General features: G+C 51.4%; 1 protein-coding gene across 3 annotated transcripts in view; it reads left to right on the top strand.

The window, feature by feature from the left end:
* The window catches only part of SEPTIN9 (septin 9), a 146,034-nt gene that overhangs the window by 24,135 nt on the left and 102,439 nt on the right, over nt 1–19,460 (top strand). The window contains exon 2 of one of the 3 annotated variants that reach the window (XM_076353489.1): nt 2,554–2,610. In XM_076353489.1, the coding sequence (XP_076209604.1) occupies nt 2,554–2,610 (57 nt within the window). Of the gene's footprint in view, nt 1–2,553; nt 2,611–15,965; nt 16,048–16,396; nt 16,491–19,460 lie in introns of those variants that run through there. The other 2 variants (XM_076353491.1, XM_076353488.1) reach the window with 2 other exon arrangements.

Genomic DNA, 19,460 nt, shown 5'->3' with positions numbered 1-19,460 from the left:
ACCTGCGTTCTTCAGCGTGCCACCCATAAGGGATGTTTTTTCTCTGGTTTTTGAGCAATTATGAAAGCCAGATTTCAACACTGCACCTTGCTCGCACGCAGACAAAGCAGAGGTGTTCGTTCTTCGCAAGGAGCCGAGCCAGGACTCGAGTGCTCTTGCAGCTTGTCTGAAGAAGTGCTATTTAAAACTCTGTTGAGCAGAGGAAATAGGCTTTTTCATTCTTGCTAGCGTCCAAAGAAGCAGTAGACATTTAGAGAGGAGAAAATAATTAAGAAAAAAATCAGGGACTGGGTTTAATAGGAAAAAAAAAAAGGATGTTTAAAATTTATAATGCTGGTTATAGTGCACAAGCTCCTAGAAGCTTCAGCCCTTCTCTTGCTGTCAGTACTGGAAACTGCAGGCAGAGTGATGTGTGTAGCAGCAGACTGCCCCATTGCAATGCAGATAAAGCTCTCCAGAAGACAAGTTGGGTGTTCGTGCGTGCGGGTGGACGGTCCTGGCTCTATTTTTGGCCCTTTGGCTGGCGGTGCTCTTTGTGGGGCAGAGATGAACGGGGGGACGGCTCCGGGTGGTGCTGGCCAGGGGCTCTCCCTCCGCTACTGCAGTCGGGCAGCTCTGCTGTGTCCCTGGGACCAGCCCTGTGGTTCAGCCACATAACGTTGTAGGCACAGAGGCTTTTTATATTAGAAAAGGAAAGGGAGAGAGAAAATGCACACACACATGCATATTTATAAGTAGAGGCTTCTGAGCGTGAGGCACTTTTTCCATGTCGAGTTGCCAGGCAACTCTTTTCCCTTCCCTCCCTCCATCCCAGGGCTCATTGATATGGAAGTTTTCCTGCCTTTTATGTGTTTCCTTTTTTTTTTTTTTTTTTTTTTTTTTTTTGTAGGATGCACTCTTTCAGCTGACGTGATTTGTAAGGTTGTGGCTATGTTACAAATCACAGTTTGGGGATGTTCTACAGCTTAAATTGGTGCTGGTTTAACCCCTTTTCTTATTGTCCAACAGATCTGGTAGATGGCGAGAAATGAAGATACTTGTTTAAAGTCTATCACTTGTAATTAAGCAACATCATCCCAAAAATCTGGGAGTCTCTTACCTGTTTGCAGGGTAGAAATCCCAATTCAAAATATTGGTGTGGTTGGGCAGGGTTTGCATTGAGCAGAGGAGCCTCCGTGGCTCTGTTCTGGAGCCCGACAGCTCCAGCATCTGGTGTCCAAGATGATGGACACCATCGTGGAGCTAGCGTTCCTCCGGCAGGACCCACCAGAGACTGAGGAGCTTCCAGACCTTCTGGGAATCCCCATATCAGGACATCATAGCATTTGGGGTAGTTTCAGAGTATAGCATCCCACACGAGGTGGTTCACTGCATTTATTGTGTCCGCTTTTATTGTCCTAAGAAAAGAGAAACTGAGGCACTAATCAACACACAGTTTCTGTGTGTGGCTGGGTTTTAGCCAAAGGCTTGTTAAGGTGAATTCTGATTCTTGCTGAGTTTTTCAGCATACCTGGGAAATGAGTGTTACGGAAATCGCCACTTTACAAATAGGCAGCTGGGGCGGCAGAGAAGTTAAAGGAATTGCTGATGGATTAGAAATGTTGCTGTAGCCAGCAGGCCCCGCTGGCTTGTGTGGAGTCTGGGAGGCAGGCAGGCGTCTGGGAGTTACCGATTACTTTCTGAAATGGGTATGGGAATGGAGGAGACAGGTGTGCCTGGGTTTTGTCTTTCAAAGTAATGTATGATGTAGGGTAGGTTAAGATGTCCGCATATCTTTCTCCAGCACGGCGCATGTGAATTAGCAGTGTGCTACCCCAATGAGTATGATGAATACTTTTTCATTAAAAAAGATGGAGCAGAATTAGTCCAACATCTGGATCGCTGTCTTCTGGCTTAGCATCTGCCTAGAACACGCGATGTATCCTGTGTTTTAGCCTGTCTAACCCCATGACAGGGTTCTCGTGTACGACATGTTCCCAGGATGCTGGGTGCAGCCTAGCCAGAAAGTAGTCACCCCTTGCTTTCCTGTGATGTGAATGTGGGAGCCACTGCTGCCCTTGTGGCTGAGCTGGCTTGGAGAGACCAAGCACCTTTGGGAAGCGGTTTCTTTGCAGGAACCTCTTTGCTGAGCTCTCTGCCAGTGCAGGGCATGTGCTGGTCCTTAAATTCCTGTGCTTTCTCAGCAGGGAAACCTGTCTCTGGAAGCGCTGCACTTGTTTCTAGGATAAAATATACTGGAGAAAGAGGTGAAGGTGCATGTCCCACTTAATGATTTCAAAAGTTCTCTCTGGTGTTTCTGGAAACCCTAAATACATGTGTGGGTTTGAATAATAATGTTTGACATCTTCAGGGAAAGGTGGAGGTCTCCCCTCAGGTGTTTTTCTGTTTAAAATAACATATAACATTCCCTCAATTGCAGAGATGATTGTGCATAGCAGATTCCCAACAGAAAATGTGCCTCACCAGATGTAGAGTCATAGTGGGGAGATTGCCCCACATACACCATGTTCACATGAACTCCCTTGGCCCATTCAAACCTTCTTCTTGCTTTAGGAATCACGCGGACCTCCAGCGGGAGACTTCGGAGACTCAGTGACCAGACAAGTCCAAGTAAGTTGCATTAATTTCTCTCTTTGAAACTTCCTCATCCAATAAAAAACCCCAAACAAACCAAAAAAAACCCCCAAACCAACAACCAAACACAAAACCAAAGCCAAGAGAATGCAAGAAGTAACTCAGAAATCATGTCTCCTGCCTGCTGTCCAGTGGCCATGGTTGGGAAGGCAAAGCTGGCTGCTAATAATTGCAGAGGTCTCTATGCTGCAGAGAGCAGTACATATAAAAAAAGAGCAGTATATATATTTAAAAAAAAAAAAAAAAGAGAGCGCAATATAAAATAAAAGATTAATTACTTACTGAATAATGGATCCAGAGAGAATAATTAGAAAGCCCCATCTCAATTCAAGGGGTCTAACACAGGCAACAGAAAGCAGGAATGGCCTGAGGTTGAAATACAGCTTTAGTAATTAGCAGCTCTTTCGTACTCTCCTTAGCTATTATTTTTTATTGGATGTGGAGATTTATGGATTATATGTGCTTGTGACTAAATTTACACTCCTAATTGCAGCTTAATGTTTCTGAAGCTGTTTCTGATCCAGAAGGAAGCAGGTGGGAGGGTTTCTTTCTTGAAAAAGGTGTTTTCCAGCCTCAGGAAAGCAGTAGCAGAAGCCTCGTGCTTGTGAGTACCTGAGCCCGTGTGCTCCGCTTGTGTGTGCGTGACCCTGGTTGGGACCGTCCAGGGACAGAGGCAAGTCCCTGGTGCTTACCTGCATTGGCCTGACCCAAATTATCCCCTGGGAGTAGAAAATTTCAGTCTTGTCATCTAAAATACCCAAAAGGAAGTTGAGACAGCCTGTTTCTGGGCTTTTCCTTTTGATGGCCCCTTTTGCTGCCTCTGCCTGCCCCCCACCCCGCCCCGAGGGACCTGTGCTGCTCCAAAGGTCCAAACCCCTGCGGGAAGCATCTGTCTCCAGACTGGGGTCTGTTGTACATCACGGATGTTCATCTTTCTTAGCAGGTGCTTTGCCGCAATGGAAATCTTCCTTCACGTTTGCTTCTCTGAGATACATGACCTCTCCTTGGCATTGCCGCTTTGTTTTCTCCAGGATGCTGACAGTTGTCTCTGCTGCTTGCTGCAATCAGCCTGTCCTCCCAAGAACCCCACTCGCCTCGACACCCTGCTCTGGCCATGCTTGGTTCAGGGCTTTCGTCCGCTCCCGTCCCCTTGGTCTCTCTGTCGCTCACAGTTGCTCCCTCTGGGCTCGATTTGCTATTTCAATTCATCTTCTCAGCCCTCATATCCTGTCTCAGCTCCCAGATGTACTTATCAAAACAGACGTTTTCAACTTTTCCCTCTGCGTGGGTGGGAGGAGAAAGCCACCCTTGAGATGCCTTCCTGGAGCGGTGACTTCAGCGTTTTGCTGTATCAAGGCATCAGCACGTGTGGCATGGGGATTAGTCACGGACGTCCAGTTAAGCGTGCGCTTAAGCACCCTGGGAGCTGTGACACTGCCTGCCTGGCCCTCATCAAATGCTAGTGATAAGCACAGGGACAGGTATTCACGTTACGGCACAGACAAGGGTGACAGGGGACATGGCACACCGTGACGTCCTCCTGCTGCTGGGACACTTGCTGCTTTGCATCTGGAGCTTCACAGCTGTGCACTGTCACCATCTCCAACCCTAATGTTGTGTTGTATCAGTGGGAGAATGTAAATGTAGTCAGAGTACACCACTGCACCCCAAACTAATGTCAAATGGCAGGAAAAATGCATTGAGTGATAATTTAGCGTGGAGTTGCAGTATTGGTCTGGGTGCTAAAGCTTCGCGGCAGCTATCGTTCAGTGCAGAAGAACTGGGCTGCATTTTAAAGCTGATGCTTCAAAGCTCAGCCACCAGTGCAGAAGCTGGTAGTTTTGAACTGAAGTGTGCGTTTACCTTCTGCATGTGCAAAAACAAGGTTGCAGTCTCAGCCCTGGCACTGCCTGTTTTCATATATATATGTCCGAGGACAGAAAGGGGAATTGGTACAGCTCCAAAGGTAACTGGAGCGTAGAGAATCTAAATTGAAACACACAGTGCGTTTGTTCAAGCTTGTTTTCTTTAGACTCTAATTATATACTTTTCTACTTTTCTGGTGAGAGACCTTTTAAATTTTAATTTTTTCTTCAAGTTGAAATCAAATGAGCAGCTCAGTGCTACAGTTTACATTGCAGTAAATATTTATGAGTCCATATAACTGCAGCTCAATTTCCCCTTGTTTCAGGTCCAAATTTTCCACTCTGCGCATCTGGCCTTGCACCCAGAAGCTTTTATTCCTGTAAAAGATAAATTGGGGTTGGAACATCTGAGCAGTGGTTGTAAGTGAAGCATCACAGAAGGGGGTTGCTTTGGGCTCTTTGCCACCCTAAACAAAGGAAGGGATGACATGCATTTCCATAGCCATTGACTCTTGGGATCTAGACAGCTACACCGTCATCCACACACCGTGTATTGCCTTGGGGCACGCAATGACAGTAGGAACCTGGAGATCTTTTGGAAACCTTATGTGACTCCTCTCGATTTTTGTTGTACCTTTGAAAGTGGTTGTGTGGCATTGGCATCCAGCATTGCTCAGTGAGCAGCAATTCTGGGGCTTTGGAGCTTCAGTTTTTTTCGTACAGGCCTGCTGCATAGTCCCCGGTAAGCCAGTGAGGTGGGACTCATCTGAGCTGGTCAATGGAGAGAGCTGGAGGCTATCAGAAAGTGTCTGAGAGCACTTACTTGAGGGTGGGAAGAATAAGCTTCTTGGAGGAGCCCGTGTCCCCATAGGGGACCATAACTTCGTTAGGTAGCTACCTTTAGGGATGTGTGAATCCTATGCTTTGTCTCAGTTTGTTTTTCTTTGGCTGTGAAAGTGGAGTTAGTGTCATGCATACCTGAGGAATGCCCTGGGAAGGGGGAGATGCCAGGTTAAGACAGTGTTCAAGCGTCTCATAGTTGTAATGGGGCTCTGGCTGTACGAAGAGATACCGCAATTATTGGTACAGAAACAACTTCTGATGTCCAGCACCCTGGAGGTGCTGAGCTAAACCTAACCAGGGCCCATTCAGTGGAAGACATGTGGAGCTGGGCTCACCGCTGGCTCCCTCTTTCCACAGCATTGCTAGTCCTGTCGGTCCTCACCCCCTGCAGCTCAGCCCCTGTCTCAGGGCTGTGGCTCACCATGGACAACAGCACCATCCTGGGGTGCAGCCTGATGGATGGGAGCTGGGAGGGCCTCGGCTCGAGGACTGGAAGTACAAGGAAGAAGTCTGGGGCTTGGCACTGTCCCCCCCCTCAACTAGGACATGGGACCCTGCCCATAAGGTCAGGTTTTGTGAGTGGTTTGGAGGCTCTGTTCAACATGCACTTGGGAACAGGCAGAGAGGGGTGGGAAGAAGCCCTTTATAAAAGGCTCCGTCAGAGTTCAGAAGGCCCCTAAAATGCCACTGTCGCCTGATGTGGGTAGCTTAGGGCAATATTTTTGCAGAGTTAAGAACGGTGTGTCAGGGAAGTTACTCCCACTTCATTTTCCTACAACTGTACCTGATGAATTTGAAAGAGAGAAATATGTGCTGACATTTGCCATCCGGAGCAGCGATGTGTTCCCGAGCCGGCCAGAAAACAGCCCCGGAGCAGTTGGAGTGGAAGAAATCGGCATCGTATTCCTCTCGGGCAGCCAGCTGTGCTCTGTACTTTGATTTGTTTCCAGACTACAATTCAGTTTTTTGCTGGGAGGAAGGAACTTCCCTGGCAGGGGTGTAATGCAGGAGGGTCCAGAAAAAGGTAGAGTTTACTGATTTAGCTAAAACAGTGTGTTTTTTCTGTGTAGGTGAATGCGGGGAGGAGGATGCTTTCCAGCTGTGTTGCAGTAGAACTGCTCCTGTACTGGTGCTATTTGTGGGTCAGGTGCTTTGTTCATGAGAGGTCCCAAGGGGGTGGGAGGGGAGCAGGTGCCTCAGCTTTCCTGTTTCAGCCTTTGTCTGCCTGCATGGCTGCCTGGAGCTGGCCCGAGCGGAGCGGGGGCAGGCTGCCAGGGCCAGCTGCAGTCCAGGGCAGGCACAGCTTTTCCATCCAAAAAAGACAGGGCGCTAGCAGCCCCACTTCTGCATCATCAGCAGTTGGCTGAGGATCAACCACAACTTGTCTCGGTGCTTTTTGGAAGCATAGGGCATAATTTAGAGAGGCATGAAGCTCAAGGCCAGCTATCTGGGTTGCATTAGAAAGGGGCACTCACTGATGTCATGAAACCTTCGTCAGGGCAGCTTGTCTCGTACTGCCTAAATACTTCCCTTGGGTATAAAGCGGAGGGACTCCCATGCCAGGCATGTTTGTTGTTTGCACGGACTTCAGCCCCTTGTCCACCCTTTAGGTTGACGTTGGTAGACAGAGGGGCCAGAAGCCACAGCGGGTAGACAAGTGTGGGCTGGAGATGCAGGATGAGTGAGATGGTTCAAAGGTGCTGGTCATGGTGTGAGCCTGTGAGCTTTTGCTTGGGACAGGAGCTCATCCGTTGACCACGATGGCACTGCACTGCCACGCTGCCCAGAGCACCCAGGAGTCTCTGCAGGAGCTGGTAGCTGGGATTAATAAAGTGGAGAGAACATGGTCTTACATGAAAATTTCAACAAGACTTGCACAGCTAGTTCTTATTTTGCCTTTCCCCGGTTAAACCTTGCATTTTCCCTTTCATAGTTATTGATGTTCCCATTTCATAGTTGGGGGAAATAGAGCAGCAGAGAAGCCGAAAGCTGCACCTCTTGCATTGCCTGTGAATCTGGGAATCCTTCCTCATGGGCACTGAAATGGAAAGATATGTGGCCAGGTAGGTGGAAGAGCTGAACACACGTAGCTGTGGGCATAGCTTAAATTGGCATTATCACATCAACAGGATTTCAGCAGGGTTCACTAGTTTGGGATGCTCCAAATTCACGCAGTGGGTTAAAGGTAGATAAGGCAATAGATCTTGCTGTTTCCATCTCTCAATTTAGTACCTTGCCCTGAGGACCATCTCCTCTCTTTATGCCTGGAGTCTGTAAGAGAACAACTTTAGAAATTGGTTTATGTGAGGTTGCAGGTTAACCAGAATAGTGGAAATAAACAAAAGAAATGTCAAAAGCCAGGGGCTCCCTAGTCGAGCGTACATGATTACTGTTATGTAAGCTAATTCAGAGTGCTATAAGAACCATTAGGTTTTTGAGGGTTTTTTTCCCCAGGGAAGTGCTGCCAGAACTGTCACACATCTCCTGCAGCTCAGACGCAGATGCCCCCACCACACAGCACAGCCCTCTACACGTGATCGTGGTATCTGAGAAAACTGACTTTGGGAACCTCTCCTGTAAACCTTGATCCAGACCTTTGGATTATCCTAACCTTTACTGCACCCTTTTTTAGCTTCCTGTTGACACACTGGGATGCAGGCTGGGAGTGCAGCACTTCTGGTCCAGCTGGAAGCTGTGGGGATGCACGACATCTCTTTGCAGTGTGGTGTTTTTAGCACGTACTGTGCCTTTCACCTTGCTGGAGCAGCAGCAGCAGAGGGGTTAACTAGAGACTTGTGGTTGCAGCCTCATTGCTTTGAATGTGTCCCTAGATGAGGTCATATGAGTTTCTTTGGGCAGCCTCTATTCCCCTTTGTTTTAAGCACCCCAGCTGCACGGGATCTCTGTGCTGAAGAGTGTCCCCGTCCACATGCACCGCTCGCTCTCCTTGGGCTCCCAGTGACAAGTCCTCATTTGACATGTGTCCTCTTCGTCTTTCTCATCATGAAGGCAAAATAGCAAAAGGTGAAGCTTGGTCACCAGCCAGCCTGGGAAGTCCGTTCTGCAGCAGCACAGCTCTGCAGGAAATCCCAACTCCAGGCAGCAAAGTTAAAGTGAAAAGGCTGCTCTCGGTTCAGGTGCTTGGTTTCCTGCACGGACACACGAGGACTGTGCTTGCATAATGCAGACACGTGGACTCCAAGCTGCCTGGGATAGTCCTGTGGGGCTCCCACGTGCTTCAAGCAGAGATGTGCATTACTTACAGTGAATGAGGGAGCATAGGCGCTTGTGTGCACAGCTAAGAAATTAAGGAATAGTGATAGGTGCCGTGGGCCTGTTTGCTATTGAGGGGATGCGCTGAGCACTAGCTTGTTGTCCTGTTCCCTTACAATACCCGTGATTCATCTCCAGTCTTACGTATAGTCTCTTTTAGTCCCAAAAGGCTACTGGACATCGCAGGTGAGTAGGTAGACCTTTTGATGCTTTTTTCGTACAGCACCTGGCACTATGGGCTCTGGTGTGAGGAAACCAGAGACAGTGAAATATAAATCAGTAGTTCAGGAATGACTGGGGATTTAATGTTTGGAGGCTTTAGCTGCTGACTGTGTTTTAAGATAATCATCTTCCTCACTGGCATGTGATACGGGTTTGTTGATGAGTGCTGATGAGGTCCATAGGGTTCCCCCGAGGAAAGGGGATGTAGAGGTGCAGAGTGCAACTCCTCCGGGACAGGAGCAGTGGTTCTTGAGTGAGGCTATTTATTGCCTTGGGACCAGGTGTCTCCAGAGTAAGTTCCTAATGCCCTTTCAAGAGAACCTCACATCGGCTGCGGCAGAGAGGAGGTGGGAGAGCAGGGAAGGGGAATGGCAGTGGAATATGGCTTTATCTCATTTGTCTCATCTCATTGTGAAGGATGGAGGGAAAAAAAAAACCAAACCCAACCCAGTCCTTTAGAGGAGAGCACGGTGCCCTGGGAGAGAGAAACACGTTAATTATCACCTCTGCCAACCCCAGCCCGTGCCCTGCGAGGGGCATGACTGTGCTGGGATGTGGCTGACCCAAGGTGCCTGTGCAGGAGCTGATGGAGCTGGCGGGGAGGAGCCCTCCTGGGGCTGGTGAGTGAAAGGACACGCTTCCAGCCAAGGTGTCGGTGGGCACTGGAGGAGTGGGATAGCTGTGGAAGTTTGTGTGTGGGGTGCGGCGTCTGGCAACCTTCTTAGGAATAGGGAAAAAGAATAAAATGAAAGGAGGAAGGAGGGCTGATGTGTCTTGACCTGGTCTGTATGTGCTAGCTCATGCAGTGCTGGTTACCTAAGCAGCTGTGTGTGGTCACATTTCTCTTGGTTGAATACATGCATCTCTCCATGGTGTTTATTTTCTTTGTCTTTTTGTTGCTGAAACGTCAGTTTGCAAATCGCTCTTGGGCATGTTGGCAGACCAGCTCGTGGCTGCTCAACTTTCCCTCTTCCCCTCAAAGTCTGGTGTCCCTCATCACGTGGGCAGAGCCAAATTCCCGAGCCCTGGCTGCCCACCACAGGCATCCTCGAGCCTCCGAGGCTGGCGCATCTGGCGGTGGCTAGTGTTTACCAAAACCCGTAATTGTACCTTAGGCAGAGAGCACCGATTTACTCCTTGCTATATTTATCTTGTGTCTAGGACTGCAAAAGAGACGGGAACGCAGCCTTTCATGCCCTTCGTTGCAGAGAGATGACTTATTTGTAAGGCAACTCTGCAGTTGGGCTAGTGGATAAAACACTGTAGATGTTCCAGGCTGACCTGCAAAGCGTGAAGTCTCTCTGCTGAAATTTTGGTAGCCATGAAAGCAATGAGTGAGGTCCAAGAAAAGCACCAGTAGCAAGAGGCATTCCTGATTGACTCGATGGAGCAGGTTTCAACTTTTTTGTAGGTTAATTTCTGGTCAAAAGCATGTTATGATGTTCAGAGAAGTGTCCAGGCCTGGATGATTCTGCTGCTAAACAAGAATAGGGTCTGCTGCCCAATTCTGGAGTGTTTTCTCTCCTGGAGTGGATCGGCCCTTCTTCAGCAATGGGGACTTAAGGCAAGGTAGGACAATGGTGGTGTCCTCTGGCTGCATCACACCAAGGCAGCATCTCTCTGTTGCGTTGCGGTACGGTAACACGGTGAAATCCACGCAGAGAGAGCCCCTTGCCTGTGGTTGCCCCATAGACAGCGATATTTTGAAAGTCCATATGTTTAGGACCTGCTTTCCTAAAGAAGGTGAAACAAAGATCTCAGCAGGTGTGTCATCGGGTGAGGTCTGCCCTCAACACCAGAGGAGCTGCTTCAACACACGGGAGCAGAGCATTGCTTCCCACGAGCCCGTGCTGCCCAGGTATAACGCCTAGAAATTGTGCGGCTTTTCAGCTGGCTGTGGCACCGGTGATGTGCAGGGAGCTGGGCTTGCTGTGCTGCGGCTGGGGTGGCTCTGGGGCTCTTTGGGCAAGCTGGTCTGAAGACATCGGAGGGGAGCAGTGTGTGATGCAACCTGTGCCCTGTCTTATTAAATAAGCCCAGAAAAAAGAAAGGCAACTCCCACAGGTGTTTGCAGGGCTTGGTGCAATCTTCCTTCCTTTAGTCTGCCTGCTTATGAGACCCAGGTGGTAACTCTCTTGAAGACTTTGCTCCTTGATGGCTCCTTCTGCCGGGCAGGAGCTGTTGTAGTGACCTGCCTGGGAGGCAGGAGGCTGCAGAGCAAACGGCTGGTGTTCAGAAGAAAAGCAAATACAGCAATGCCATTGGGAACCCTGCTTTCCCCCAGCAACTGCTTGGTGGGGAATGACCCACAGACCTTCAGGTATGGAGTAACCCCCTCATTTTGGGGACTCAAGTAGTGAGTTGGGGAAGAGCGAGTGTTGAGAGGGCAAGCCTGATGGTAGGGAGGAGTCCGGGAAGGAAAACGTAAGTGGAGGATCGTGGAAGAGTTAACATTTATCTGAGACTCCCTGCCACTCTCCTGGGAGGGTGAGCGTCCAGTCCTCCTGCCTCGCCTTTCACTCTGCACTGCCAGCTGCTATTAATACTTCAGCACATGAGTGTTAAAGTGCGAGCAGAAAGCCTGGGGAGGATATGCGAGGGATTTCCGGCGGTTTGAGGCTTTCAGGCAGAGAGGTTGAGAGCCAGCATGGAGGAGAGCCCTAACAGGGGCTCTCCTTAAAGATACATCCCTCTAAGGGAGGGGATGGGACAGAGGGAGATTCGTGTAGGCATCATCTCAAGGGGCTGCGTGGGCTTGGGGCAGGAGGGGAGATGCCCTGCTGCTGTTCTAGCAATCCCCTGCTGCAACTGTCATACACGCTTCTGGGTGGTGATGAACCCTATGTCCTGGGCACGGTTTTTAGCTTGGGAAAAGCAGTAACTCGGGAGGATCTGTGTTTCCTTGTGTTGAACAAATAAAGGTTTTCACAAGAAATAATCAGGTAGGAGCAAAATAGTGCTTGGCAGCAGATGTGGAGCAGCCAGGAGCTGCGGCCCGGGGCAGGGCAGCTCCATGTCTGCCCAGCTGGGAGAGGGGGATGGAGGAGTGGGGAGGCAAAGAAAAAATAACTGGCAAAGAGCAGGGCAGCAGCATTCGGAGGATAAGTACCTCCCTTTTGGAAAGAGGGGCATCTCCTTGGTTTGTATGGGTTTGGGTTTTGGGGTGGGTTTTTTTTTTTCCAAATGAAAAAGGAGAATGTTAGCCAGCGTTTTCTTTCTTCTCCATCCTCAAGGCTCATATAAATGTAAATGAAAGGTTCTTGGAGCAAACAGTTAGCGGAGGCTCAGATACTGTCATCTGCTGGCTGGGTCCAGCCTGGGGGTAAATGGCGTAGAGGGAATATAATGGAGTAACAGTTGATTCACTGTTTGAGTTTGGACCTGTATTTCCTCATGTGAAAATGCTTCACTGAACATAATTTGATTTAGGTGTGCTCTGCTGCACTGTCCTCTCCCTCTGCTCTTTCCTCACAGCTTGCTAGTGCTGCAGATAGCTCAACTTGTGAAAGAACCAGTTGAATCCCCATTTTTCCTGCCTCTCCAGGCCCTGGAGGTCTTTGGCTGCTCTGGCTGTTTCCCGGCACCTTTGTCAATGCAGTTTGAACCTCTGATCTTTGCACGAACTTGCAGCATTCATCCTTTCCAGCTTGCTCAGCAGCAGGGCTGGGGGTATAAGGTGATACCTGGCTGGTTTGCTAAAAGCATGGTAGAAGTGGTCGTCTGTGACTATGGAAACCAGGTAGAAAAGAAAATAACTCTTCTGTTGGATGAAATGCCACAGGAACATAATCACAGCATAAACCTAGAGAGGCAGACGGGGAATTGCAAATAAGATCTACGTGAATACCTGCAGGCTTCTGTACCACAGTGGCTGCTGCTGTGGCTGGTGACAGTGTCAATAGTCCTAAATTTCCTCCTGGTTGCCCGCTGATGTCGCAGGCTCTGTGGCATGTCCATGGTCAGGGGTGAGCTTGTGCTGTCTTCACAGCACCTTCCCTGCTTATCTACCTGTTTGTGCACAAGAAGCAGTTTACTGCTTAGCAAAGGGCTCGGGTGTTGCTGGGCTGGCCTAGGAAAGGTGCGAGAGAGAGAAAATTCAAATGGAGCCTGGAGCAGGGTTTAGTTTACTTTCTTGTGATTTCCTTCCTAGCTTTCTCTGCACCTGGCAGCGCTTCCTGCTGGCTGCCACCCGTGGTAATGTTTAAACCTGCGAGGTGGGGCGAGGGAAAGCGTGTGCACCCCTGTGCCAGCCTCGGCAAGCGCGGGGCAGTGGCGGAGCAAGGCTCCTGCTTTGTTTCGGCTTCTTGTTTGCAAATGGAAATTGGGTTTATCTTTATGGCAGATAGCGGTGGTTTCCTAAAAGTTGTTCCTGCCTCTTCCCTCTCCTTGGGGCTTTGCCAGAAGTCAGCCCTGGGGGGCCTTGAACCCTGAGAAGACAGCCCCAGCCAGGGTAGAGTCTTCTCTGTCCCTTCCCAAACCCTAGATGTGCTTAACTTCCCCCCAACCCTTTTAACAGTAGTATCAGAAAATGCAATATATACATTATTTTTCTCTATATAGACTTGTACAAAGCACAGACCACCAAATACCCATTTAAACAGGCATGTGGCGAGCTTCTCAAAAACCAAGGAGGGTGGGGGACCCCCAGCCCTGTAACATGCAGGTCACTGGAACTGCGCCTTCGAAGGAAGCAAACCCCGATACTGGCATCGTGGGCACGGCGTGGCCGAGCACCCACCTCTCTCAAGCACAGACACCTCCGTGCCACTGCTACCTGTGTCGGTGGCAGGAGCGCTTTGCGAGCGCTGCTCCAAACGGAGACATGCGACTGTACCTTTAAAGTGAATCCATTACAATTTGCATGAGGACTTGAAGTCTGAATGAGAGCATCTGCTTGGAGGTTTTATGAATTTAAAGTTTAATTGCATTAATCATTGTTTGGATTCACTTCCCTGAGTGCCTCGTGGTGATCTGCCCTGTGAGAAATGATGCCTTTGCTTTGTCCCTCCTGATCACCTGAGTCTTGATGGGTTAAAGTCTACAAACATGCGTGCTGCCCCCATCCCTTCTTCCTTTCCATTCACCTTCTTCCTTTCTTGATAATTGCCCTGAGCTTTTCCCTTCCTCTCCAGCATAAGGAGCTTGGCAATAAAGGCTGCTTGGTGGAGGCAGTGGACTGGATTTTGTGCTGCATGGGGCTGTGCAGCTCCCCTGGGTCCTTGCTTTGTGTTCAGCACCTTCGAGGTCTCGGGCAGGAAACGTGGTTTTGGTCTGTGCCTGGGAAAACATTGCTTATTGTCCCCTCTCTAATGCCTTAGGCACTGGCAGCAGGAACATGCAGAGAATCTAAACCTCCCTGCCCAGGGAATAGCCCACTGGGGATTAGAGAGAAACTTCCCTAGTGGATGGACCATCGTGGGGCTGCCTCCCACCAGCTCTCTGCCATCTCTTGTGCAGTGGGGTGCTGGCTGGGGGTGCTGGCCTGACCCCACCGCTTGGCGTTAGCTGTATTCCTTCTTCTGGTTTGGTGACAGTGACTCTCCATCAGCTTCTGTAAGGGGAAACACGGATGTTTGCTGGGATTTTTCATTTTGAAAAGCAATGCAAGGTAGGTCCAGGCTGTTCAAAGGTCCCAGCAGCGCCTGGAATCTTTCCTTGGAATTTATTTGTCCAGCCAGCAAACAATTTGTCCTTCTGCCCGTGTTGTGGGGGGAAGTGCCAGGCTCTGTCACAGCTATCACACTTGTGATTTTTCCATGTGAACTGTGAGCATTTTGGGGCAAAAAGTGTCACGTGTGCCATGCTGAGAACACAAGGGTCCTGCCAGCACACCTGGCCTGCGTAGCAGCCGTGCCATCCCTGCCTCCGGTCTGCGGGAGGGATGGCTTGTTTGCCAGCTCTGGGGACAGAGGCTGCGTCCTCACATCTGGCTGGGTGACTCAGGCTCCGCAGTATCAATAGGAATCGGCGGCGGATGACACGGGAAGGTCGCGCAGGGCGGTTTGGGCAGCGGGCAGCGTGGGCACTGTCTCAGCGGAGGTGCTAACTCGGTGTCCCCGCTGCCTGCCCTGGCCGCCAGCCAAGTGGAAGTTTCCAAGTGGGCCAGCCCATCGCTGCAGCCGTGCATCCCTCCATCCCGGCCGGGGAGAGGAGGATCTGGCGACGGGTTCCTCGGGGCTGCTCTGGTCCCACTGGACCCCTGTGCCCTGCCTGGGCATCACGAGGAGGGAAAACTGCTCTCAAATCCCACCTCCTCTCTGGGACCGAGGAGAAGACCGAGGACTTCTGTCTGGGGCAGAGACTTTCACTATCGCTTTCGGGCTGGCTGCAGAAATCCTCGTCTTATCGACGTTTTGTAGAGGGGAGGAAGGCGAAGTGGGGGCTAGGTGCCAGGGCTGGCGGCGAAGCTCTCCAGCGGGTTGCACAGGGCGAATAAACATGTGCGGCGCTCAGGTCCTGCCTGGTAGCAGCAGCAGCAGCAGCCCATGATGCTGTGCTGGGAATGAAGTCAGCCTTCATCAGCAGAATAGTTTACGCATGAATCGAAACTTCAGACCTGGCAGGGTGGGGGAATGCGCAGGATCTGTGTGCTTTTAAAATGCTGGAGCCAAGGAAGGAGGAGGGGATAGAGGAAATAGCAGGAAAATAAGACTGGGGAAGCGGGGAGAGATTTGAGAAGCTGGATGAGCTGTTCGCTGTGTTATTGCGAGGAGCCAAGTTCCTTAAGCATCTCCTGGTGGATATTAAGAGGGAGCTGTGGAGGCTGGAGCGTTCCCCTGGACACTCGCATGCTGTAGCTTTAAGACTGTTTTACAGAGGACTCGGGATTTCCAGTTTTCCTGTGCCTGGTGGAGTATTTCAGAGAGTTACTGGATTTTTCGGGTCATGCACCCCCTTTTTCTTTTTTCTTCCTCCCTTCTCTTCCTCTCTTACTCTTCTTTTTTATTTCAAAGAGACAAAGCTACTTCAGTTTGGAGCACAAACATATGATCAGCACATGGAAATGTGGTAATTTGGATGCATTCATGATTGCAACAGATTGAAGAAATTAGACCAGACAAAGAGCTTTTTTTGGAAGAGGAGGAGGAGGAGGCAAGGCAAGGAGGGAGGGAGAGTGGGGGAAAGAAGGGGACACCACCGAAAAAAGGGACGGCCGTGACACGCGGATGCTAAATATATCCCGTAGTAATGGAGAGGGACCGGATTTCAGGTAGGCTATTGATCTTTTAATATGTTATATTCTGCCTCTGCCCTCCTACCTTTCCAGCAGCTTCTGCACTTTAAGAAGAGAAACAGCCACGCTCTGGGTGGATTTCAGCCGATTCCTTTATTTATTTCTTTTTTTGCAACACTTCCTTTCTGCATTTCTTCCCCCCCCTCCCCTCCCCCCCCCCCCCCCCATCCTCCTCAGCCCTCTAGACAGAAGGTGGTTCCAGCAGAAGCCAGGGGGGGCGAAGGGGGAAGTGAAGGGGGGGAAAAGAAACTGCTTTCTAGGTCTGGATTTCATTTGAGTCTCTCTCTCCCCCCCTCTGCTCCCATGTGCCGCACGGCGCGAGGGGATGAATACTGAGCCTGTTAGCTCAGGGCTGCGAGCCGGGGAGAGGGAGGAAAATAGCCGAGCTCTTGGCATGGAGACGCGTTTCTGCTCTGAAGGTTGGCTCCTGAGTTTGTGTGTGTGTGTTGTGGTTGAGCTTTCTCTGCTTGCCAAAGTATCTTCCCCCGGCTTTTGCTCTCCCATCCTGCCTGCCTGGCCGGGCAGGATCTGCCTGCGTGTCCCACGGCCGTTCCTTATGCAACGCCGGAGCTGGTGGCTGGTGACCCGCTGGCGTGTGCTTCGCCTTGCTGGCCATGTGTGGGGGCGTTTGGGTGGGGGGAGGATGGAGGGCAGTAAGCAGAGGAATGAATAACTCCATTTAATTCCTCAGCTTCCCTGTAAATCCTGCCTAAAGGTGCATGTCTGAGTGGTTCCAAAAGCTGCTCCTGGGTACGTTGAGCCATCGGGGAGCGATGTTGCAGTGAACTACTTCTGGGATGGACATGACTGTTGCTGTTTGCAGGGAGAGGGGACAGGCGGCGTGGCATGGCGTGGCGTCACCCACAAGACTTGCTCTCTGCATGCATGAGCAGGATGGCCAGGATCAAAGAGGGGAAGCGAGGGAGGGGGTGTCTGTGCCAAAATTGGCAGACCCAGTGTGCTGCAGCCCAATGGTGGGTCTCCCTCCTCCTGCCCCATGTGGCATGGCGCAGCTCGCCCTCCTCCGCCATGGCAGCCCCGGGGAGGTATGAGGCCTCTTCTTCTCCTGGGCGTTCCCAGCCAGCTGCTGGGCATCGGCACTGGGAGGGAAACCACAGGGATGAGAGGAAACGCTCAAGCCAGGGTGGAGCAAAACTGTGGTCAGAGAAAGCTGCTCCCATGGCTGGTCCATACCAGACCTGCAGGGCCCCGTCCGGGGCTGTGCTGAGAGCACCTGGTGCTCCTGAACAAAGACTTACCTGCAGGAGCATCCTCCGCTCCCCACCGCTTCTGGAGAGTGCCGATGGCACCTTCTCATCCCTCTCTCCATCTCTCTTGCTTGTGGTTTCTCCTCTGGTTTGAGCCACTTCAAAGCATTCCTGAGAGCTGCTCATAAGTCAGAGCCTGGTGGGTGTTTCAGCAGCACAGGGCTTTGGGCTGGATAGCCTCTGCTGCTGTGTGCAGGCCTCCGCTAGGCAGAAATGGTTTGGTCTCACTGTGGTTTGGCCTTTCACGTCTCCTGTTACATCCTCGGTGCAGTGCTGGGTCCTGTCCCTCCGCGCAGAGGCGGTGGGGGACTTTGCAAAGGGTTGCTGGTGAGAAAGGGGACTCCCTAGTGATTTGATCTGGGGCTCTTTGTTCCAGAAAAGCATCTAAGGTGGGTTTCTCTCAGCCTTGAGCTCCACATCGTGTTCAGCTGTTGCGAGGAGCACAGAGTTCTCGTGCCTGGGCTGGCTGTCACCCACTCCCGGGGCGTGCAGCACTCAGGGACCCCACGGGCAGGAAGACGCTGGGCGAGTGTCTTTGTGCAAAGATGCAAGATCTCTTGCTAACCCCCGGGAGCACGTTTGCAAAACGCTGATGTCAGAGTGTGTACGTGTTTCACTGACCTCTGCTGGAACCGGCTTTTCTGTGGGTGGTTCAGATGCGGCTGAGCTGCGGGCAGGGGGGCAGGCAGCAGGCAGGGAGCAGGCAGGGCACGTGGGTGGTGTCAGTAGGTGTGGTGTGTGCCTTCACCTGAGGCGGTTGTGCCTGGGGGCTTGGTGTGGGATGCTGAACGCAACGCACTCTGCCCTCGCTAAAGCACGAGTGGGTTGTGTGCTGTGTGGGACGCCAGAGCTGTGCCCACCATTTAGGTTGTGTTTCTGATACGTGGCTCTGGCATGAAATATGGGATGGGGGAATAGTTGGGCAGAAGGGCTGGTCTTGGGTCTTCTCCACAGACCCTGGCTCGGAGGGGTCAGCGTAGGCAGGGAAAGCCGCTCAGCGGGGCAGCAACAGAGGGAATGCAAAACTCGTGCGTGGGGGCAGAGGAAAACTGTGCTCAAGGAGACCTGGGGCACAAAAGCGACAATATCACCAGGTCACGCTGTCGGCTCCCAGGTCCACGGCACAGCATGGATTCACAGGGCGAGCCGCTCGGCTCACAGCAGTCCTGCCGCTGCCGGCTCGTGGGCGGGCTGTGCCAGGCAATGTGCCCGGGGGTCTCGTGGGGCCGCAGGCTCTGGCACCACCGTGCTGGTGGAGGAGAGGAGCAGGGAGCAGAGCTCAGCCTGCCCTGGGCTCCCCCCCCACCATGGCCATGCAGGCAGCGCTCCTGGTGCGGGCAGCGGGACAGCCGGGGCTCTGGCTTTAGTGACTAACCGAAAGATGACTCAGATGAAAGCAGATCTGCGCAGTGCTGGGGGCCGTGTCCCAGTCACTGTTCTGGCCCTAAACATGCTTTTAATTAATACTCTGCTGTGGGTGGGAACAGCTGACTCCTGAGCTGAGTGTGCGGCTGCAGGAAGGGGTGAGGGCACCCCAGGGTGGGTGGGAATTAGGCCTGGCCTCTTCTTTGAGGGCTGCTTTCCCACAGCTGCTGGAGCTCGGCATGTCCTGCGGGGTCTCCTCTGCTCAGGGAGAGCTCAGGCTTTCTCGCACAGAGCGGTGTCCCCGATCCAGGATCTGGCGATGGCAAGCACCTCGTGCTTCGGGGGAAGGCATCGAAGGTGTGAGGTGATGGTGTAGCTCTGTGCCTGGTTCACTGCCTGCTCTGGGGCAGCGAGGGTTTTTCTCGGTCTCTGTAACAAGGTACTAGTCTCAGGTGGTGCCTTTGGGCGCCAGTATAAGAAACCCAATCTCATATAACCTGCTAGTCCCTTTTAATCTGGTTAAACCATCTCTTGCACGTTTCCACAAGTTAATACTGCATGAAAAGCCTTAGCTCTAAATTAATTTATTTCCAGGCATCCTTCTCCAATGGTTTTGGGGCCAGGGAGCTGTGTTCTGGGGCTGCTGTGTTCCTCACATCTGCCGCTCCTCTCTGCCTTGCCAGATTGCTTTGGTGGCAGCGGCCTGGAGATGGCTCTCCTGTCTTTCCCTAGCAGATGGCTCTTTTGACTAGTCCA

The sequence above is a fragment of the Aptenodytes patagonicus genome, chromosome 16, assembly GCF_965638725.1.
Source record: "Aptenodytes patagonicus chromosome 16, bAptPat1.pri.cur, whole genome shotgun sequence".
NCBI classification, from domain to species: domain Eukaryota; kingdom Metazoa; phylum Chordata; class Aves; order Sphenisciformes; family Spheniscidae; genus Aptenodytes; species Aptenodytes patagonicus.
This window is presented reverse-complemented; position numbering and strand designations above follow the sequence as displayed.